The 19,450-nt window shown below is 36.8% G+C and overlaps 3 protein-coding genes and 1 pseudogene across 5 annotated transcripts; all 4 read left to right on the forward strand.

The window, feature by feature from the left end:
• The first annotated feature begins 8 nt into the window (after positions 1-8).
• Positions 9-3,870, forward strand: LOC106903365 (CD209 antigen-like protein A). The gene is made up of 6 exons (XM_014967096.2): positions 9-268; positions 581-670; positions 1,624-1,701; positions 2,330-2,472; positions 2,589-2,695; positions 2,967-3,870. Exons 1-6 carry the CDS (start codon positions 157-159, stop codon positions 3,112-3,114), a joined length of 678 nt encoding a protein of 225 aa, XP_014822582.2. The 5' UTR covers positions 9-156; the 3' UTR covers positions 3,115-3,870.
• Positions 3,871-4,848: 978 nt separating this feature from the next.
• On the forward strand, positions 4,849-10,905 carry LOC106903376 (hepatic lectin-like). Of its 2 annotated transcripts, XM_014967118.2 has the most exons (7): positions 4,849-5,269; positions 5,580-5,669; positions 7,905-7,979; positions 8,737-8,879; positions 8,967-9,067; positions 9,237-9,378; positions 10,431-10,905. In XM_014967118.2, the coding sequence occupies exons 1-7, from the start codon at positions 5,152-5,154 to the stop codon at positions 10,470-10,472; spliced, it is 711 nt and encodes a 236-aa protein (XP_014822604.2). In that variant the 5' UTR covers positions 4,849-5,151; the 3' UTR covers positions 10,473-10,905. The 2 variants fall into 2 exon arrangements, with proteins under 2 accessions (XP_014822604.2, XP_014822603.2); XM_014967117.2 differs by having other exon boundaries at positions 9,237-10,905.
• Positions 10,906-11,643: 738 nt separating this feature from the next.
• Positions 11,644-12,625, forward strand: LOC148160352 (uncharacterized; annotated as a pseudogene).
• Positions 12,626-12,923: 298 nt separating this feature from the next.
• On the forward strand, positions 12,924-18,662 carry LOC106903375 (uncharacterized). 2 transcript variants are annotated; one of them, XM_014967116.2, is made up of 9 exons: positions 12,925-13,209; positions 14,031-14,114; positions 14,349-14,417; positions 14,568-14,624; positions 14,752-14,820; positions 15,245-15,298; positions 16,741-16,874; positions 16,948-17,048; positions 17,171-18,662. In XM_014967116.2, exons 1-9 carry the CDS (start codon positions 13,083-13,085, stop codon positions 17,307-17,309), a joined length of 834 nt encoding a protein of 277 aa, XP_014822602.2. In that variant the 5' UTR covers positions 12,925-13,082; the 3' UTR covers positions 17,310-18,662. The 2 variants fall into 2 exon arrangements, with proteins under 2 accessions (XP_087865811.1, XP_014822602.2); XM_088009685.1 differs by lacking the exon at positions 14,031-14,114 and having other exon boundaries at positions 12,924-13,209.
• Positions 18,663-19,450: the final 788 nt, after the last annotated feature.

Here is a 19,450-nt window from a genome sequence, read left to right on the forward strand (position 1 = left end):
CTGGGGAACCAAATGCTTTTTAGGATGTCTGAAAGGAGAACAAAAAGAAGGTGTTGCCACATTGAGAAACGAACAAAAGCAGAACCGTGTTGACGTTCAGCGTCATGCCAAACATAGATTTCTTGCCCATCGTCAGTGTTGCTCTCACAGGGTAAGATGCCGCGAGCTGCTAATCGACAGGCAGCTGAGATTGATTATGTGAATCAACCCGATCCCTCCACTAACGGGCGTCCCAAGTTAGAGACTGGGGAAAATCACGCTGAATCGGGTAAGACCCAGATGGCCTTGAAACATCATTGCTTTAAAGAATGTTTCTTCTGTATTTGACAAATTTTGATAAACTGATTGAAACTCGCTGCTGTTTCTTTTTTCCTACTTTTATGGAGTTTTAAGGAGAATATCTCCACTAATCGGTTTCCACGAAAGAGAAAAATGATATTTTAACCCTTGTAGAAATGGGGTCCAACCGATCCCAGACACGTAAAACTTGTATCATTTTCCACAGTCGCACGCACAAGAGTTAAGCAGCCACACAAGAGTTTAACTGTCAATGTGTCTTCTTTTTTTCTCCCTTATGGAGGGACAAAGCTGCTCAGAATGGTCGCTGTTGGCTTTGGACTTCTTTGCATCCTACAAGTTGCTCTCAATGTTTCCCTTCGTCTGACTCTCCGTGAGTTTTTTGGGTTTTTTAACCTTTGTTGTGAGACCAAATACTTTTTCTGAAAATCAATGTGAGACCAGGAGTTGGATCTGGAAACTTTCAGGAATGCAACTTTGAAATTCTTTTTTTTAAGTATGTAAGTTGTGCAATGAAAGACAGCAATTAATAGTTTCAGGCTTTAGCAAAACCTTGTAGTTCTTTTTATTGCATTTTTTTTACAAACTGCATTTACAGAATGGAAAACTGTAACAATAAACAAAAATATAAACAATCCTGAAAAATTTGCTGTTAATTTTGCTCCATTTGATACAGAAATTTGGGGGGGAAAGTCATTTTTCAAACTTTTGCAATTTTTTGGGTTGTTTTGGAGTTTGATTCTAGTTAAACTCCAAAGAAAAGTGAATAACAACAACAACATAATTTGTTATTCTGTGTTCCTTATCTCTTTCTTCAACTTGACTAGCTTTGTTTCTGTTTAACCTTAATTCAATCCTTCAGTTACCTTAGTTTTATTAGGTTCCTTATGTCTAGTTATTTGTCATAGATTCATTTTCCTAGTTACCCAGTTTGTGTATCTCGCTCCCTGTGCCATTTTTTCTCTCTCTCTCCCCTCACACCTACAATCCATTTCTAATCAGCTATATAGTCCTTGTTCAGTAATCAAGTTCCCAGTATGTGTACAACTCTTTCTCAGTCACTCCTTGCTGGTTCCTCCCATTAAAACCTGCTTCTTCCTTGTGCATCCCGCCTTCAACTTTTCCTGGATTTCTGTTTTGGTTCTCCTCTGGCTCTCTGTGCTCCCATGTTTTTGTTTTTTGTCAGTTTTGGTCTTATTTTTTCTACTACTTCTTGATGCCTCCATAATTTCTTTACGCATACTGTATCTTTAGACTTAACATCTCCATGAAGCCGCAATGAGAGACTTTCTTTCAAATCATAGCCAGCTTGTCCTACTCTTTCAGACAAACCTCAGCCCACACCAGATGTGGTGTTTTGCAGTAATGAGACTCAGGACATGTGCAAGCTGAAGCAAGAGACCAGTAAGTACGAGGATTATGAAATGTCACATAAGAAATTATGTGACAATTCATATGTGGAAAGCTTTAGATCAGTGGTGTCCAAACCTTTTGCTACATGGGCCAAAATCTCTAACTTAAAAATGCTTGTGCGCCAAAATTAAATTACATTTATTTTATTTATTTTTACTTGCTCAGCAATCAACAATATGTAATATTTCAAACACGGTAGGCACAATTTTTAGCTGTTGTTGGAAATGTCAATTATTTTGTAAATCCAAAACTGAAAAAAGTTCTGCACATTTTAATTATTAAAAGTAATAATACAAGTTCCACAAAAAAATCACAGCAACAAAAATGTGGTTTTAACAGACAAAGTGTGTGTTGTACCTAAAGATGATTGTAATGCTATTTAAAGTTGTTAGCAATAATATTGCCCATGTTAAATGTAAAATAAATTAATAAATTAATTAATTAATTAATTAAAGTCTCCATTTGTATAAACCGATTTAAAAGGATAAATTTGTGCTTTTCTTGAATTGCAATTCAGGCTTTAAAAAAAAATCACTCCAGGGACCGCAAACGGCCTGCGGACCTCATTCCCAGTATGAGTCAAACATTAAGCTTATAAGACGTTTTATCACCTCAACAGGGGAGTATCTCCAGAAAGGATGGCTATATTTCCGCGACAGTTTTTATTACATGTCGTCCATCAAGAAGACTTGGAACGAGAGCCGGAAGTACTGCCAGCAGGAGAGCGCCGACCTGGTGGTCATCAACAGCAGAGAGGAACAGGTAGGTTCCTGTTACCGCGAAAGAAAATCGTTATTAGGCAAAATGCAAATTAGCAATAATCTTCAATTTGACTGATTTCTTGTATTCATTATTATTATTTTTATTTTCTGCGTAAGAACTTTACCACACAGTATAGCAGGGGCAGGCTCACCTGGATCGGACTGTACGAGTTAGGTGGGACAGAGCAGTGGATATGGGTGGATGGAGCTCTGCTGACGGACAGGTTTTTACCTTTTTTTTGTTTTAACATTAAAAAAAAACTACCTGGAAACATCCATTAATGGATGGTGCAGTTCTTCCCAAACTGCACCATCACGCAGCAGCTTAAACCACACGTGATCAAACTACTGGCGGTAAATCTGTTAACAGTGAACGTGGTGAAATCTGATCGCTTTTTAAACGATCCCCGGTGTCTTCTCTGTTCTCTTTGCTTGGAACATTTTCCTCGTTGTGTCTCTGATGTTGTCATGTTTTTTTGTCGTCTTCGTTTTAAGCTACTGGGGCCCCAACGAGCCAAACAGGTTGGAAAAAGTAAATCCAAGATGTGTGGAGATGAGGTTCTTCAACACCGAAAACAGCTGGAATGATATATCCTGTACCACTGAAAACTTTTGGATTTGTGAAAAAGAAACAGCTCTGTAAACAAACAAACAATCCCAAATTTGGAAAATGAATCAGAAATGTATAAAAAGCTGATTTTCTGTTGCTAGTATAAGTGTTGTGTATTTGGATTTTTAAATGTGTTTTTAAAATGAAAGCCATCGCTTTGATCATTTCTGTTCATTTCTGTCAATCAATCCATCAGTCGTGTTTATTTGTATAGCACATTTCAGCAGCGCCGCCGCGTAATTTCTATTGGTAAACCATCAATAAAAAATGTTTATATCCAGCAAAAGAAATCCGTTCTTTCTGTGTCAACTAAAGCTTTAGTTTTTAGTAAAATGTAGTTAAAGTCTTGTAGAATGACGTCATTTCAGAGAGCGCTACTTAACAGTTTAGTCCAACAGGGGGCGCACACAGGCAGTCATATGTAGTAAATGGACAACAAGTCAACACCGATCAAAAGCATTTTTCAAATAAATTACCTTCTCTTTGTTGGGATTTCTTTAACTCTTGTGTAGCAAGACTTTTTTATTTTCTAAGCTCGTTGCACATCTGTTTTTTTGTTTGTTTGTTTGTTTCTCGTCGTTTGTTAGGAATATCAAACTGATCTGCTGTATCAGTGGATAATTTATACTTGCATGTGGAAGGATCTGTTTCCTTTTTTCAACTTTTGGTCTCTTGGTGACACAATTCTGAGGCGGACGTTTTCCTGCAGCAGTGCAAAACTGGCATTCTTCTTAGTTGTGTTTTTTTTCTCCTTCTTCTTTGATTACTTATTAAAAATTTGAAGGCAGATTGTCTGTTTATTCAGTAATACCACACTTCACCCAGGAAGGTAATCATAAATTAATAACTTAGATGAAGCTACTTATTTTCTGATAATCAGGCAGAGCCCTGACTTGTTCATTTTGAGCCAAATTACTAATTATGTTCATTTCATTTATCACCTATTGCTAGCTATTTGTGGTTATTCAAAGGGTTAGGGTTATTCAAAGTAAACCAAAAAAAAAAAAAAGCTTTTATCATTGTGAGAAGCTGTTGATCCCCTTTTTCACCGACCAAATGTTGATTTTTAGAATGCATAAAACTGAAATTACCATGCAGAAAACAGTTTTAAAAGCATTTTACCTTTTTAAAAATCAAGTGTGTACAATGAAACACACACAGTGAGGCAGCAGAACGGAGGATTCTCACATCTGCAGCCACTGTGTGATGATGCCAATGGTAACCAAACATCTATGGCGAATGTTTTTGACAACCTTGTTGAATCTGTGGCTCAAAGAATTAAAGCAATTTTACCCATAATTTCACATTCATGAACATTTCACCTGTACTTGTTTTTTGCAAATTGCATCCTTCAGTTTCACAAACATGTTGCATGGTTTCGTCAAGCAGATAGCAAAAAACAAATCTGTAAGTTGTTTTAGGAAATAAAAAAATAATAATCTGAGGAGTTTTTTTTTTGTTTTTTTTTTTGAAAACTCCCTTCTTGAAGAGATTGCTTCATGAAAGTTCTGTTTTGAATTATGGAAGATGAGAGTGATGAAGGAAGTGAGGAAATCCTGAGGCTGTGATGTTGCTGTTCTTCTCTTTTCTTTCTGCTATTAAAATGTTCCAGTTTATCTTATTCCATGATTTCTTTTTTTTTTTTTTTTTTGCTCTTTTTATGAAGAATAACAAAGCTTCAAACTCAACGTTGTCCCTATGGTCTCACTGATTTAGTTGTTTTGTCGATTATATTAGAGAATAAACTAACCGTTCTCTGTCAGATGTGACTGTAATGTTCTGCTGGCTGACATGAACACAGCAAAAACAAAGACTATCACTGGACGATCATCATGGCACATGTATTTCTGTATGGCAAATCAGTGGCTTATATGAAGTAATGTTTTTTGGTGGGGTTTTCTGACCTGTTACTCATGAGGGGAGAAATGAGTTAAGGTGCCCGAAAGAGGAAGAAAAAGCAACCCCTGCTTTGTTGCAAAACGAACAAAAGAAGAAGTGCGTTGCTTTCTAGTGTCATGCAAGAAAAGCTGTTTGCTGCCCGTCGTCACACGGCGGTGCTCTGAAGGTAAGATGGCAGGAGTTGTCCGCAGAGAGCCAGCAGAGTTCAGCATGGATTACGTGAATCTGCCTGAGCCTTCGGTTACAACAGCTGCTGGAGGAGGAGACAAGGGGAACCATCCTGCACCAGGTAAGAAAAAAAAAATTACGTAGTTATTTTTTACTTTTCAGATTTCATTTTAAATACGCTTTTTTTTTTTTTCATTGTTTGTCAATTACGGTGATATTAAGAATAGCCCCCACGCACAATTTATCTTAGGAATCTTTCCTCACTGGTCTTATTAAATGACTGGATGAAACTTTTGTTTGCTTTTGACTTTCATTGGTGTGTCAGGCTTAGCGTAGCAACACACACACACATACACCCACACACACACACACAAACATCTGTCATAAGATGCAACAGAACAATGTTGTTGTGCCCCTTTTTCTACATCCAGGGACAAAGTTACTCAGGCTGGTTGGAGTTAGCTTTGGACTCCTCTGCATCCTACAAGTTGCTGTCAACGTCTGTCTCCGCCTGACACTGTGTGAGTTTTACACCTTTTTTTTTTCAGTGTGACAGCAAAGCTTTGTGCTTTGTACGCAGCAAGTTGCATCTGCATTAAGAAAACAAAAACTAGAGAAGTGTAAAAACATGTTTCCAAAATCACATCAATTGCTGATTAAAGAGTAATAAAAATAAAAAATAAAAAGGCAGTGCTTCATTACAGATTTGTTTTATCAGGTCCCATTTGGCAGAAAGACTATAAACCGAATGTAGTAATATTCTCAGATTGTAATGTGAGGAGCAGCTGCTGTAAATTATGCTCAGGTTGAGAGAGGAATCATGGACATTTTGTCCATTTGCTGTTTCATGCTTTCTCATTTTTGGCCATTTCCTGCCTCTTTTCTGTTGCAACTAAACAGCCGTCTGGCAGGGGAGGTTTTGTACTGAGTCGATGTGCAATTGTCTCCGTGACGATTTGTTCCCAACTTTAACAACCAAAGATTTAAATAACTTTCTAATATCCTCTCATGGTTCCCTGTACAGAAATGTTGTTACGGATTAATTTGTCTTTTAAGGTAGATTTTGTTTAATCAGAGGTCATAACGGGTCATATTTTGTGGGAACAAATAGACCTAAGGGGTGAATGGAGCAAAAATACATGTAATTTGGGTGTTATACAAAGTCTCCAGAAATTAATAAACAAAAATATTTTATATAATGTTTAAGGACTTTCAGGAAATATTTATCTATGCATTTCAGATATTTAAAAAAATGCACATAAAAAACAAGTGAAAATAAACCAGGGGTCCCCAAATTTTTCCTGCGAGGGCCACATAACTGTTCCCTTTTCTGGTCGGGGGCCCGTCTTAGTTTTTCGAGAAAGAAACCTTAGAAAACTTTTGTTGAGGGAGAAGGGGGGTAGATAGATTTTTACCCAGAATGCAAATGGAAAAAAACCGTGAGCGAAACGGTGACTGGTACTGACTAGTATATATTCCATTGAGGGAAAGTTAGTTTCACTTCTGCTCAAAAGCCCCCTGGTGGTTGAAGAAAAATCCACATATATATGAAAAAAAACACTGAATTCTCTCTGGTATTGTTCTGGGGGCCGGACCAAATGAGGAGGCGGGCCGTAGCTTGGGGACCCCTGAAATAAACTGATATCATATGCAACAATTAACTACACTGATACTGTAGATCCTTAATGAGCGAAGCTTGAATTGTAATTCTTCACATTACCTACAACATAATTCTCACCCAGAATCTTTAATGATCCTCAGAAATGGTGCACATTTACTAAATAACTGAAACATGTTGAGCAAAAAAAACAAAAGGAAATGAAAAGAAAATTGACGTAACCACGAGTTAGTAATGAGAAAGAGGTCAAAAGACTGTCATCATCATCATCATCTGACAAAACTAAACACCTCAAGGAGTATTTGAATCAACTGTTCATCTTTTTTCAATTTCAAAACAATAAAAATCAGCACAAAAAAAATAAAAAATAAGGTAAATCAGCAAACAGTACCAGTTATGCATATGGTCTTTATAACAGTTAGCTCAGGCTCCTCCAGGTACAAAAATGCTTGTTTTGTGGTTCAGAACGGAAGAAAGTTATGATAGTAACAGTTTCTCAGCGAAGGTTTGCTGTCGCCATGGAGTCTAGGAATTCGCACTGTTACTATAGCAACCACCACTTGGCATCCGTTATGTCATAGATAATCTTTGGAGCTAAGCCAGGATTCGTGACTTTTAAAGCCATCAAACTTTGCAGAAGTACATTTCACAATTTTCCTCCTGTGAAGTCATCTGTGTCATCCCACAAGGATTTGATTTCATTTGAAATCACTTTTATAAAATTATTTATTTTTGTTAAAGAATGTAAAATGCAGGTGTTATTGTAACTGAAAAAAATCCTGAAATGTGTCTTTTAAAGCCTTCGAGCGTCAAACTGATGCAGACTTTGGTGTTAAACATGGATTAGCATCGTTCACGTCGTCGTGCCTGGCGAAGGGAGCATTAACACATTTCCATCCGTTTCAGAATAAGAATCATGAACTGTTGTGAAATTTGTGAAAAGTCAGAGGAACTGCGCAGACTGAGAGAGGGGAACAAAAGGATGGGGGCTTTCCACTTGGCTGATGCTTCACTGTTTTGTCCTTATAATGAACTACAGACTCCCACATAACATGAGCTCACTTGTCTTTTTCTAATCACATGACAGCACGACGAAGGCCTTGTTTTCACAATGTTGATTCATTTTCTTCTCTTTCAGTCAAATCCGACGGCCATATATCACCAACAGGACACGCTTGCATAAATGAAACTGACAAGCAGAGTCAGCTGATCGGTAAGTGTGATGATGATGATGATGATCATGATGATGATGATGATGATGAAACTCATTACGGGGAAAACATATACAGATTTCAACCATGGTAGCGCAAACAGCATGGAAAATAAATATTGAGGATAAATCTTCATAGTATTTTCTATTTATATCTCATAATCATGAGTACAGTTAATTTAAATTGTGCTAAATAATCTTTTATCAATACAATGCAGATAAAAAAAACACACTAAGCCTCTGAAAGAACTTCATAATTACTCAGAACTTTGACTCAATGAAACTCTAAGACAGATTTGTCTAAAGACTGTGACAGATGAAATGTTTAAATGACTGGGTATGCATAAGACTGACATGACACTGTCATAAACGTGATATAACACCTGTTAGGAACGTGAAGGTGTCTTCATGAATGTTTATGACTGTTGTCAGGAAGTGTGACTCGGTAAATAATGACACTTTTAATGCAAAATTGACCATTTTAATGAACTTTTAATACAAGTTTGAGTGCAACTTTGCATTAAAAGTGTCATTAAATGACACTTCACGACAACAGTCATGAACGTTCATAAAGACTCCATCTTCATTAAGTGTCATGTGTGTCAGTCTTATTCACACCCCGTCAAGTAAAGTGTTGCCATTTGTTACACCGCATTCGCTCCTTTTTTTGATTAAAACCTCTAAACTCTTTCTAAAACAAATTCTGATGCAAACAAATTGTAAGTGGAAAGAGTCTGAAGAGTTTTTCTCCCCTCTACAGAGCGGTACATCCAGCGGGGATGGGTGCGTTTCCATTCCAGTATGTATTACATTTCTTTCGCCAGGAACACGTGGGAGCAGAGCAGACGGTTCTGTCTGCAGCGAGGCGCTGATCTGGTGATTATAAACACCAAAGCAGAACAGGTAAATGTGTCTTCGTTCGAAATAAAATAATTAGGTAATTATTTAAGTAAAGATGTTCATTTCTGATGGTTGCATTTTCTGTGTAAGGACTTCACAAGACAGTTCAACAGATTCACGTGGCTCGGACTTCATAATGACACCAAGACGGGGAATTGGACATGGGTGGATGGGACTCTGCTGACCGATAGGTGTTTTTTTTTGTTTCTACAATTTTTCTGTTTGGTGAAGCATAAAAAATTGTAGAAATTGACAATTAAAACTCAATAATTAATATGAATAAAAATAGGATGCGCACTAACATGTCAGTTTGTACTTTTTACTAAAACGTATTTTCTTGCCTGTTTTGTCTTCCTTTAGTTTCAAATTCTGGGGGCCTGGAGAACCAAACAGTTACGAAGGCAAAAACGAAAACTGTGCGGAGATACGGTTCTTTGAGCTGGAAGACAGCTGGAACAACATACCGTGTGAAGACCAAAACTTCTGGATCTGTGAGAAAGAGGTGGCTCCTGTTGGGTTTGGGATTGAAAGCAGGATGTCGTTTGATTTATGCAAAACATTGTTTTGAAAGTGAAGGCAATCGCGTGATAGCAGTGATTTTATTTCTGTTAAATGCTGTGAATATTGATGAAGTAAGCAACCATGATGGATAAGACGACTGTAACATCAAGTGAAGCTTTCGCTTTTAGTGAAATCCTGCTAGTTTGTTCACCAACAGGTTATTGTTGAACAAACCAACAATAACTTGCTATCGGAAAATATAAACTTTTATTTCGAAAGCTGCGTCATGGTTACTCCATCTCAACCTTACATATCCCACTGAAAAGATTCACAAATCAACACTATATGTCTACTTTGTCCTCTCACATCTGTTGTTCAGCAGCGAAATATGACAGTTACCATAATTACTAATTATTCTAATTACATTTTTTATATTAACATTTTATATATATATATATATATATATATATATATATATATATATATATATATATATATATATATATATATATATATAGATTAAAACCTCTAAACTCTTTCTAAACATTCACTATCTTTTGTTATTCTTGCAACAAAAGAATGAAAGCCAATCTAAATTCTGCAGTTAATTAACACATCACTATAAAATAAACATGGTTTTGGGCTTCATCATTCTTTTATTCTTAGAAAGAAAAAGTGTTGTCACAGTCAACAAAAACATGATTTGTTTGTATGTTAAGACAAACACACAGAAACTCTCTGTAGAAAATCAGATTTGAAGCTCCAGACACTGGATTTCTATGCACATCTGTTTTTAAGGGCTCTTTCAGCTCTGACGGTAATTTCCGTCCGAGTTGTTTAGTTTCATAGTTTTGATTATTTGTTCTGTTTGTCTTAGCCAGTCGTTATTTTTGATCAAATCAGCCTTGTTTCAGTTTTGCTTTAGTTCAGTCTAGTTATTTTAGTTAGATTATGTCTATTATTTATTCTTTGATCTGTATTTCACTTCTGTTTTCTGTTTACCTATAATTTTTACTCTTCTTTGCTCCCTTGTACCATCTCTCGCCTCCCAAGGTGGCAGTTGCCCGGGGTGACCAGAGAGGAAGAGGAGCATAACCACCAGATGAAAAACTATAGCTCATCTGTCAGCTATTTAAATTTACTTCTGTTTTTATGCATGTGACTTTAATTAGGAGTTAGCGCCCCCTGCTTGCTGCTTAGCATAAGGAGACTACTTGGTGTGGAAATACACTGGCCTACACAGAAACCAGCAAGAATAGTAATAAGGCAAACACAACACAGTGTGAGGTTACTGGTTAACAAGTTTTGCGCTGTTTTAGGCTGCAGCAGGAAGTCGAAGTATTCTGTGAAAGCAAACAAACGTACAGGAAGAATGTGTATGCTGCGAATAGAAATGTGACGATGTAGCTTCAACACTGCCAGCTACCAAACCTAAATGCTCTACTTATGGCATTAACTTTGCAAAATGTCACCAGTTCCCTCATCAATATGTGTATATAAAGCAATAAAGAACTACAAAAGCAACAAACTTTCCAGACTTCATCTATTTTTTTATTTCTTTTTTAAAAATTTTATTTCTCTTTTTCCACGACGTACTATGTTTGCTGACAGAAGAACAATAAAATAAATGTTTGGCTAAACAAGCAAAATTACCGTTCCAGTGTAAAGATATTGAAAAAGTTCACAAGACACGATCGTATATGAGATAAAAACAAGTCAATCATGGACTATTTTGAATATAAACAAGAATAAAATGTTCTGAAGACTGTGTTGTAGTTCTTAGCTTTGCCACTAGGTGGCGCGACCGTTTTGCTAGTAATATTTTGTTCAAAACGCTGTTAAAGAAGCAGTGCAGATCAGCAGAAGTTGTGTTCGTAGGTAGTTTTGTGGTTTTATGAGAGTATGCGTCCATAAGACTGTTAAGTTATTGTCTATGTATGTTTAAGTAGGATAATATGTGTTATCTTGGATATTTTCTGTTTGCTCAATTTTTCCAGAACAAGCAGTAGCTAAGCTACGTTTTACTCTAAAACTGTTAATCTTATGTTTACTTGTTCTCTTTTACTTTATTTAACTTTATTAGCAGCTGAAAGATAAGACTGGAGTAATGATCGACAGATTTAAAGGAGAAATGTCTCATCAAACCCCAAGATACCGCAGCGGAATGATGGGACCCCAGCTGAGAAGGGGAACCCAACAAATTCCCCAAGGTAGGTTCCCTGATGTCTTACACGGGGAAATCCAAAGTCAGGACTCTCTTCTAGAAATGGAGAGAGCCAGAAGGTTTGAAGATGACGAGAGACTGGCCCACCTGGAAGCAGAGCTGAAAGAGACGAAATTCCAGTTGAGAAGGCAGATATCTCTCAAAGAGATGTTCATCAACCAGGGCAAAGTGACAAAGAGGGAACTTGAGAGAGTTAAGAAGTTCAGCGAGCAAAGAGCAAAGCAGGACCTCCAGCAAATTGATAAACTGAGAGCTGAGAAGGATCGTCTCATGTCAAAAGAGTTCCAGACGCTGCAGGAGAAAGTCAGTGGGTTGGCAAAACATTTAAAATGTAGCCAATCTCTGCAGCAAAACGTGGAACAAATTCAGCTGCAGATCACTCTGGAGAAAAAAACTCCTCTGGAGAAGTCAAAAGAGGACATGGCGCTTCTCAACGCCTCGAGAGCTATGAATGCTGCAATCCAAGAAAACATGAGTAAAGAAATCAAACTCCTGGCAAAAGAACGAAAAGGGTCCACAAGTCGAGCTGGAGAGGATTAAAAGTTTATATAAAGAGTTAAGCTGCAGGTATGAAACCGATGTTGCTGCAGCAAACGAGCAGAAAAATACCAGCAGTGGATGAGTTGTGAGAAAAATGTTCATTTGGAAAGAGCAAATGAGGATCTGCAGCTTGCCAACCCTCTGAGAAGCAAAAAAATGTCGCAGGAGATCTCAGTGTTGCAAGAGACGGAGGAAGATCCAGAGAGCCAGCTTGACCAGGTTCAAGTGTTGCGCCAAGAGGTTTCTTCTGAGCGGGATCACTCAGAAGAAAGCTTGTCGGGTTGTTCCACGGATTTGGAATCAACGGAAGAGATGGAGCTTGAAGGAGAAACCATCCCAGAGAGATCGGACAATCCAGACGCTGAATCCACGCAGGACGGAAAGAAGAAAAAATAGAAGCTTTTGGAAAAAGCTACGAAGGGCTTTACGTTTGAAGAAACCAAAAAAAGAAGCAAAAAAGATTTTGCTAATATTTTTTTCATGATGCAACTACAAAACTTCAAATTATGTTATTCCAAAGTGATTCAAAGCAGCATTATTTTTAAATGTTTTATATAAACAGAATTCAAAAACTTGGGTTCAAGTTCAGAACTGAAAAAGAAGCAGGAATGATTAAATTAGAGTTTCGGTAAATGAAGCTGAACTCCCTCAGTTGCCAATAAATCAAAACAAGAAGTCTGCTTTCTTCTGGTAAACCTACCAATTCTCCGTGACCTCTGATGCCTCATTGACATGAACTTTTCAAACGAGGCAAAAGATTTGCTGAATTCTTCAAATATCCTTCCTCCTTTTTTTTCTTTTTGAATAGCCAATAATTTGGAGAATGAGGAAGACGATTTCAATAAAAGGAGAAATAATTCAATATCATTTCATTTAAACACCGACCATTTGAAGAAGTAATTCCTGTAAGAAATAAATTGAGGCTGTTCAGTTAATCCAAGATGGCTCTGCATGAAGATCAACATGAAATGTCTGCTATATATGATAACATCAGGAATCCTGTTTCCAGCAACGATATTCCAAAGAGCCTCTCAGGTGAAGACAGCAACGCCTCGTCTGCCGCGTCCGGTAAGAGAAAAACCTGCTTCAGCAATAATTTTGATGCCAGTTTTGGAACTTGGTACATTTACAGCTCAGAAATGCTCAAATAGTCTGTAGGAACATCTGAAAAATAAACTCATGACAAGGTTTAGCTAGAGTGCTGCCTTTTCTGTCTGTTTTTATATTCTTGAGCTGCTGTATAAATACATTTTTACTTGCTTCACAGCAGTGCATGAAGCTTAAAGTCATTCTTTCTCCTCTTTTCTTGTATTGGCTGACGTCAACCAGCTTCTTCTGAAGCAAAATGGAGAGTCTATTTGGACAGGAGAGGTGGAGAACCATTCAGGAACCTTTTAGTTGATTCAGGAGGAGAGAAAAGTGGGGCAGTGTTTGTTAAGCAGATTATATATGATATGTTTTTCCAATGGAAAAAAAAATGACTAAAACGGTTTGGTGATGTAATGCAAACTCTGGGTCACGTCAAACCAGCTGCTGAAAATCTTTGTATCAGATATTTTGTTTGAAATATGTTTTTAACCCGTATCTCATCTGATTATTATCTTCTACTTCAGTGAAGCAACAACAACATAAAGCAATAAAATACTTGAAAAATGATTAATGTAGCAAAATGTAAACTTGCCTATTTTGTATCTCAGTAACTACAATTTTAAATAATCAGCAGGTTCTCATTTCTGAGTAGATTGTACATTTTATCTTTCATATTTCCTTAGAAGAACATCTTTTGCTTTGTTGTCTTTATGTGTTTTCTAAGGGTTTTTATAGATATATATATATTTGAGGTTTATGTCTCTGAGGTGATTTATTTCACTCCACATGTTTTTACACAGGAGTTCAACTGTTCAAAATTGGCACAGTTGCCTTTGGACTTCTAGCTCTTCTTCTGCTCGGTCTTGTCATTTTCCTTGCTTGCTGTAAGTAACCTTGACAAGTCATGGTGTGATTTTCATACTAACACATGCCCAAACATTTTACATTTCAATACATACGTTACAATTCGGCTCAGAGATCCAGGTGGGATCTGTTTTGTTTCGTGTCTTGTCGTATAATTCAGAGCTGTTGTGTCCTGTTTTCATTGAACTCATGTTTCTGCTTGAGAACTGATGACTGATGTATTTTTAGTGAAGATTATCAAAATGCTGTTTCAGATATGGAAGTGAGAAGTAGAAACTTTACAGAAGAGAGAAGTGAGCTCGAGAAGACACTGAATGACTTAGGTTGGTACAAAAATAAAACTATGAGTAAAATTACTTGAATGATCATAAACCAAGAAGTGTAAGTGTCATCTTAAATTATCTAAATAGATTTTATAAGGTGCAGACAAAAAAAAATATTTGTCCAACTTAACTTTGTCTTTAAAATCATAGTTTCGAAGCAGAATTCCTTGACTGAAGAGAGAGACAATTTGACGAGGAAAAACTCTGGTAAGCATCACGATTGAACTCTTTCCAAAGTCCAGACAAAAGTAAAGATACAGAAAGGAAAAATATATAACTATGTATTTTTTTCTAATGAACAATTCTCATCGGTTTTTTTTTTTTGTTTTTTCAGATACTGAGGCAAGATTAACAGCAATCTCTCTGGAAAGAGATGAGCTGAGGAAGAGCTTCAACATTACAGGTGGGAATGCATGGCAGAAAATATGTGTATACATATTCACCAATTCTAAAATTATCATAGCTTTGTTAGAAAATCATTCCACATCTGTGACATGTAGGCATCAAAATATTGTGATTTTAACATTTGTTCTTTTCCAAATCAGTCAGATTATCTGGGGGGAGGAAATGACCTCACAGACTTTAATGTTTCCATTTTGGGGTTAGAAATAAATTACATCTGTGTTTTAAGATATTTTATTATTATCAAATTGTCTGTCTGTATTTATTTACTCTTTATTTTCTGCTATCAGCAAAAATGTCTTTTGTTTTTCAAGGCTAAGTATTAAGCACTGCACTGATGTCACCAGCTTGTACTGCAGCAGAATCAAAATGTCGGCATTAACTCAACATTTGAACATTGAATAAAGACCTCTTCTCTTTGATAGATTCCCAGCTTCGCTCAGTGACTGAAGAGAGAGACAGGTTGAAGGTGAAAATTGGTGAGCAGTACTTTGCAAACAAATATCAGAATATATGTAAATTAATGCAAATACAAAATATGGAGGATGTGGAGATTTTATTCCCTGGCTGCACATCCTTCCTATTGTTCTACGAACCATTGGTCAGTTTCTTGCAGCCTTCCTTCAGGTCAGTACGTTATTCTCTATGCTTGACTGATAAACAAGCCTCTGGCCGCTAGGTGGCAGCAGTGTTCAAGTTAAGCAACAGGGTGCCTGTTCAAGCCAGTAGAAGAAGTAGCCGACAGAGACACGCTTGGTGTAACCCTATGGTGTAACCGAGCTGAGACAGAACGATGTAAGCGCGGATGTTTTGAAACGTATCTACAGAGATGGAGATGTTTGTGACAACGAAAAGAAAAATGGCAGCAAAGGTTAGTAACGGAAGTAGTTTTAAGGCCAGACTAAGAATTTTTTTAAGTTCAAGAATTAAGTCACAATATTAGAGAAACAAAGTCATATTATGAGAATAATAATTGTATGCTGATGTCTTAAAAGGTTAAGTGTTTCCTTAATTGTAAAGCCAACTATAACTTCACAAGACCCTCAGTATTCCTCATTTTAATGTAGTTTGGTGTAGAGTTGTCATAAAAGTTTGACTTTATTCTTTTGAATCATTACAACTTTATTCTCGTGTTCAACACAAGCAAACAAATAAACTTCTTTAATTTTATCTATGCTCAAAAAGCTCCCGTCGCTTTTATCTGATCTTTTGATCACCAGTCTTTGCCCTTTCGCATCACCGGATCTCCTGCAGCCTTCATCGAACCGAATACCCCAGAAGTGTCGATTAAATGTTATTGATTGAGTTAATAAAATGATCTTGGAAATTGTTTTGAGCCTTAAATATGAAAATGAGCTGCAATATTATTTTTTTTAATCTTTTTTTGATAATCGGGTCAGAGAATGCTGGTGCCAGCGGTTTTTGCAGATAAATGATTAAATATATTCTCAATAATATTTCAATTCAAGGGTGGGGAGAGGGGCATGAAAAAAACTATGATCCTTAGCCTTGAACCAAGAAATAAAAGTCTGACAAATTTTTTAAAACATTTAAATGAAGCTGGTAGTTCAGAGCTTTGGATATTTTGTAAACTCATAAATTTGCTAATCCCAATCTGAACTTTCATATTTCCATAGTTACATTTACTTGAGTAACATTTTGAAAACAAAGTAATGAGTTTTACTCCACTGTACATTCTACTTTTAGTTTAGTAACACTGAATAAAACCTCACTGTCTACGCAACTGTAGTTACTCTAGTGAATGAAGAACAATGTGTCTGTGTCATTGCATCATTTTGGTATATAGTCAGCATATATACTCAGTCAGTATTTGAATGTATTAATTTTTTCTATTCGGTGTTTTTTGCCACAAATTGAAATCTTTAATAGCAAGTTAAATTTCAAATTTTTCCCAAAAAAGTTCAACTAGGATGGAGGATTTTCGGAGGCAGTGCGTACTACATTTCTTCTACAGAAAAGACTTGGCAGGAAAGCAGAACCTACTGTCAGTCTGTAGGTGCGGACCTGATGATTATCAACAGCAAAGAAGAACAGGTGTGTGGGCAAATATTCAGCATCAGATTCGATTTGTTGTTGTCTCACGTTAGTTTCGATCTTTGTTTCTTAGGACTTTGCTAACAGTTTCCAGACGTACATGTGGATCGGCCTAACTGACTCAGAGACGGAGGGAAGATGGAAATGGGTGGATGGGAGTCCACTGACCACAAGGTGAATTTGTTTGCACTTTAAACAATTTTTTTAACCTCTGCTTTTTTTAATCACAATGTGAAAAAATTTTGTCACAACATTCACACAAAAATTTTAATCTTGATCCTTTCTGATTTTTTTAGCTACTGGAGAGACGGTGAGCCGAATGGCAAGACAGTAGAAAACTGTGGTGATATAAAGACTTTCACTGCAGAGAAAAGCTGGAATGATGAAAACTGTTCTCACTCACATAAATGGATTTGTGAAATGAAGCTTTCCTAATAGTAGTGCTTGCTGTTGCTCTTGTTGTGACAAAAGGTTAGCTTTCGGTTACGCGGCTGCCACTGTTTTAGATTCCCTCATTGTGTTAAACTAATTCTCATTACATTATGTGTTTTTAATCAATGTCCTCCTTTTCAAAGTGCTGATATTTATTTCTTCCTGCTCAGATCAGTTTTATACTAAAAACAGATTTGGTCAGAAAGGTTTTAACAATATTAAAATAAGCCAATAAATACTGAAAAAAATACAGGACAATTCAGTAATTATGAGTATGTTTCCCCAAAAGGATAAAAAGTGTAAGAAGTGCGAAGAATCATTCATTCTCTTTTTTCTTTTTTTTTTTGCTCTGAACTCGACCAACAAAAGTTACAATAGCAGTTGTATCCCATCATTTGAAAAACTCTCACCAATTTATGTCAATTTACGTTTTGAAAGTTCAGTCAAAGGAGAAAGAAAACGTGTAATGAAAAGTGTTTTTAAGTTTTACCCTCATGACACTAAGTAGAAGGTTTCTCTGAACCAACTCAAGCTACAATCCTGATTTCAGAATTATAGCTTGAGAAGAACTAATGTAATTAGCTGCAACAAATGAGTAATGTTTTTAAGTTGGTTCGAAGAAACATTTTTTTCAGTGCAGGATGTCCTTGAGTTAAGCAATTAAAGCTAAATAAAGCACAATGTTTTTAAATATTTTATGGAATTTACATTACATTTCCAGATATTTGTGTGTTTAGTTTTTTCTTTTTTTACATATTTGTTAAAACTTGATATGCCATGGCAGTGTAACATGAGACAGATGATGCGTGGGGGAAAAAATCAAGCTCCTTTACCACCTTCTATAAATCTGAACAATAAACTGCTCCGTCATAAACAACCAATCAGAGCCAGGAGGAGGGGCTTAGCGCTGTTCAATCACTCTCTTGCGCACAACATCCTCGTTTCTCTCTCCTACGCTACATCTTCCCGACAGCTAGCTGTCCATGAACACTAAGGTTAGATAGCATGGCTACTGACAGCGGATAAAGAAAGGCAAATTGTTTCTCTGCCGTTAGCACATTTAGCAACAAGTGTTCGAGTTTGATTGACAGCGCTAAGGACCTCCTCCTGGCTCTGATTGGTTGGTTTTGACTGGAAGCAGTACATTTCGGCAGTAGTAGCTCAGGGAGGAGGTGGAGGAACTCAGTTTTTTCACAGGTTACCTGTTAAATATAACACTGTCAGGACAAGGTGACAGTTTTTAACAAATATGCAAAATAATATACACTTTGTAAACGTTGCACACTGTAGCTTTAAGTCAAAACTTAGAACAGCTCATCAATTCAACTGTGCAGTAATTAAAGCTTGTCCAATACATATTGATTCCACATTTCACATATGTCAACAATTCTGATAAGCTAGTCACCATCAGCTCTGGGTCTGTAAAGATGACAAGGTTACTCTGCTGCAAGCTGGGTTTATTACCAAACAACCTGGTCCCCCATTTAGAGTAAATTCTTTGGTATTTGTTTTCTGTATTAAAAAGAAACCTCATAATTAACAGTAACTGTGCAACTCCAGTGAATGTATTTCAACAGTTTTGAATGACTCAACCAGTTTGCAGTTAAAAGAGGAAGAGCGAGTGATTCTGCTGCGTCTTGCAAAGCCGACTCGTCTGAGTTTTTGATTAGTCGTGTCTTGCGGTTCTTGCGTTTTATCTAAATACATAACATCAGACAATATGATATTGGCTAAATGATGTCAAAAACATGCCATGTGCTGATCTAGTGTAACTCAGGAATTGGTATGAAACAAAGTCAATTCTTTTCAACGACAAAATAAAGAGACTGAACAAAAACGGCATCAGTGGGAGCATTCCACTGACGGAAAACAAGAACAGAAAACATTAACTCACATTTGGCAGAAAAGAATGAATTCTGTTCTCCTCTTGAACGTCCTGAAGGAGAACATCATCATCATCAAGCACACCTGAGTTATGACTCAAAACACGCAACTAAATCAACCTCTGGATGGAAAGAAATTCAAGGTACCGTAGTGGTCTAATCAAAGTCTGGATATTAATCCAATCGAGAAGCTTTGAGCTGACCAAAAACCCTGCAGTGTTGCCACATTAAAGCAACTCTGCAAAACGGGGGTGGATGAAA

The sequence above is a fragment of the Poecilia mexicana genome, unplaced genomic scaffold, assembly GCF_051168715.1.
Source record: "Poecilia mexicana isolate PSO_F unplaced genomic scaffold, ASM5116871v1 scaffold_2, whole genome shotgun sequence".
Lineage (NCBI taxonomy): Eukaryota > Metazoa > Chordata > Actinopteri > Cyprinodontiformes > Poeciliidae > Poecilia > Poecilia mexicana.

Excerpts from the sequence above, each read along its gene's own strand:
- LOC106903365 (XM_014967096.2), top strand. The coding sequence starts at position 157 with ATGCCGCGAGCTGCTAATCGACAGGCAGCTGAGATTGATTATGTGAAT. Across the intron at positions 269-580 it reads GGAAAATCACGCTGAATCGG|GGACAAAGCTGCTCAGAATG; the intron begins GTAAGACCCAGA and ends TCCCTTATGGAG. Across the intron at positions 2,473-2,588 it reads TCAACAGCAGAGAGGAACAG|AACTTTACCACACAGTATAG; the intron begins GTAGGTTCCTGT and ends TTTCTGCGTAAG.
- LOC106903375 (XM_014967116.2), top strand. The coding sequence starts at position 13,083 with ATGGCTCTGCATGAAGATCAACATGAAATGTCTGCTATATATGATAAC. Across the intron at positions 14,115-14,348 it reads TGTCATTTTCCTTGCTTGCT|ATATGGAAGTGAGAAGTAGA; the intron begins GTAAGTAACCTT and ends ATGCTGTTTCAG. Across the intron at positions 14,418-14,567 it reads GAAGACACTGAATGACTTAG|TTTCGAAGCAGAATTCCTTG; the intron begins GTTGGTACAAAA and ends TTAAAATCATAG.
- LOC106903376 (XM_014967117.2), top strand. The coding sequence starts at position 5,152 with ATGGCAGGAGTTGTCCGCAGAGAGCCAGCAGAGTTCAGCATGGATTAC. Across the intron at positions 5,270-5,579 it reads GGGGAACCATCCTGCACCAG|GGACAAAGTTACTCAGGCTG; the intron begins GTAAGAAAAAAA and ends TTCTACATCCAG. Across the intron at positions 9,068-9,236 it reads GGGACTCTGCTGACCGATAG|TTTCAAATTCTGGGGGCCTG; the intron begins GTGTTTTTTTTT and ends GTCTTCCTTTAG.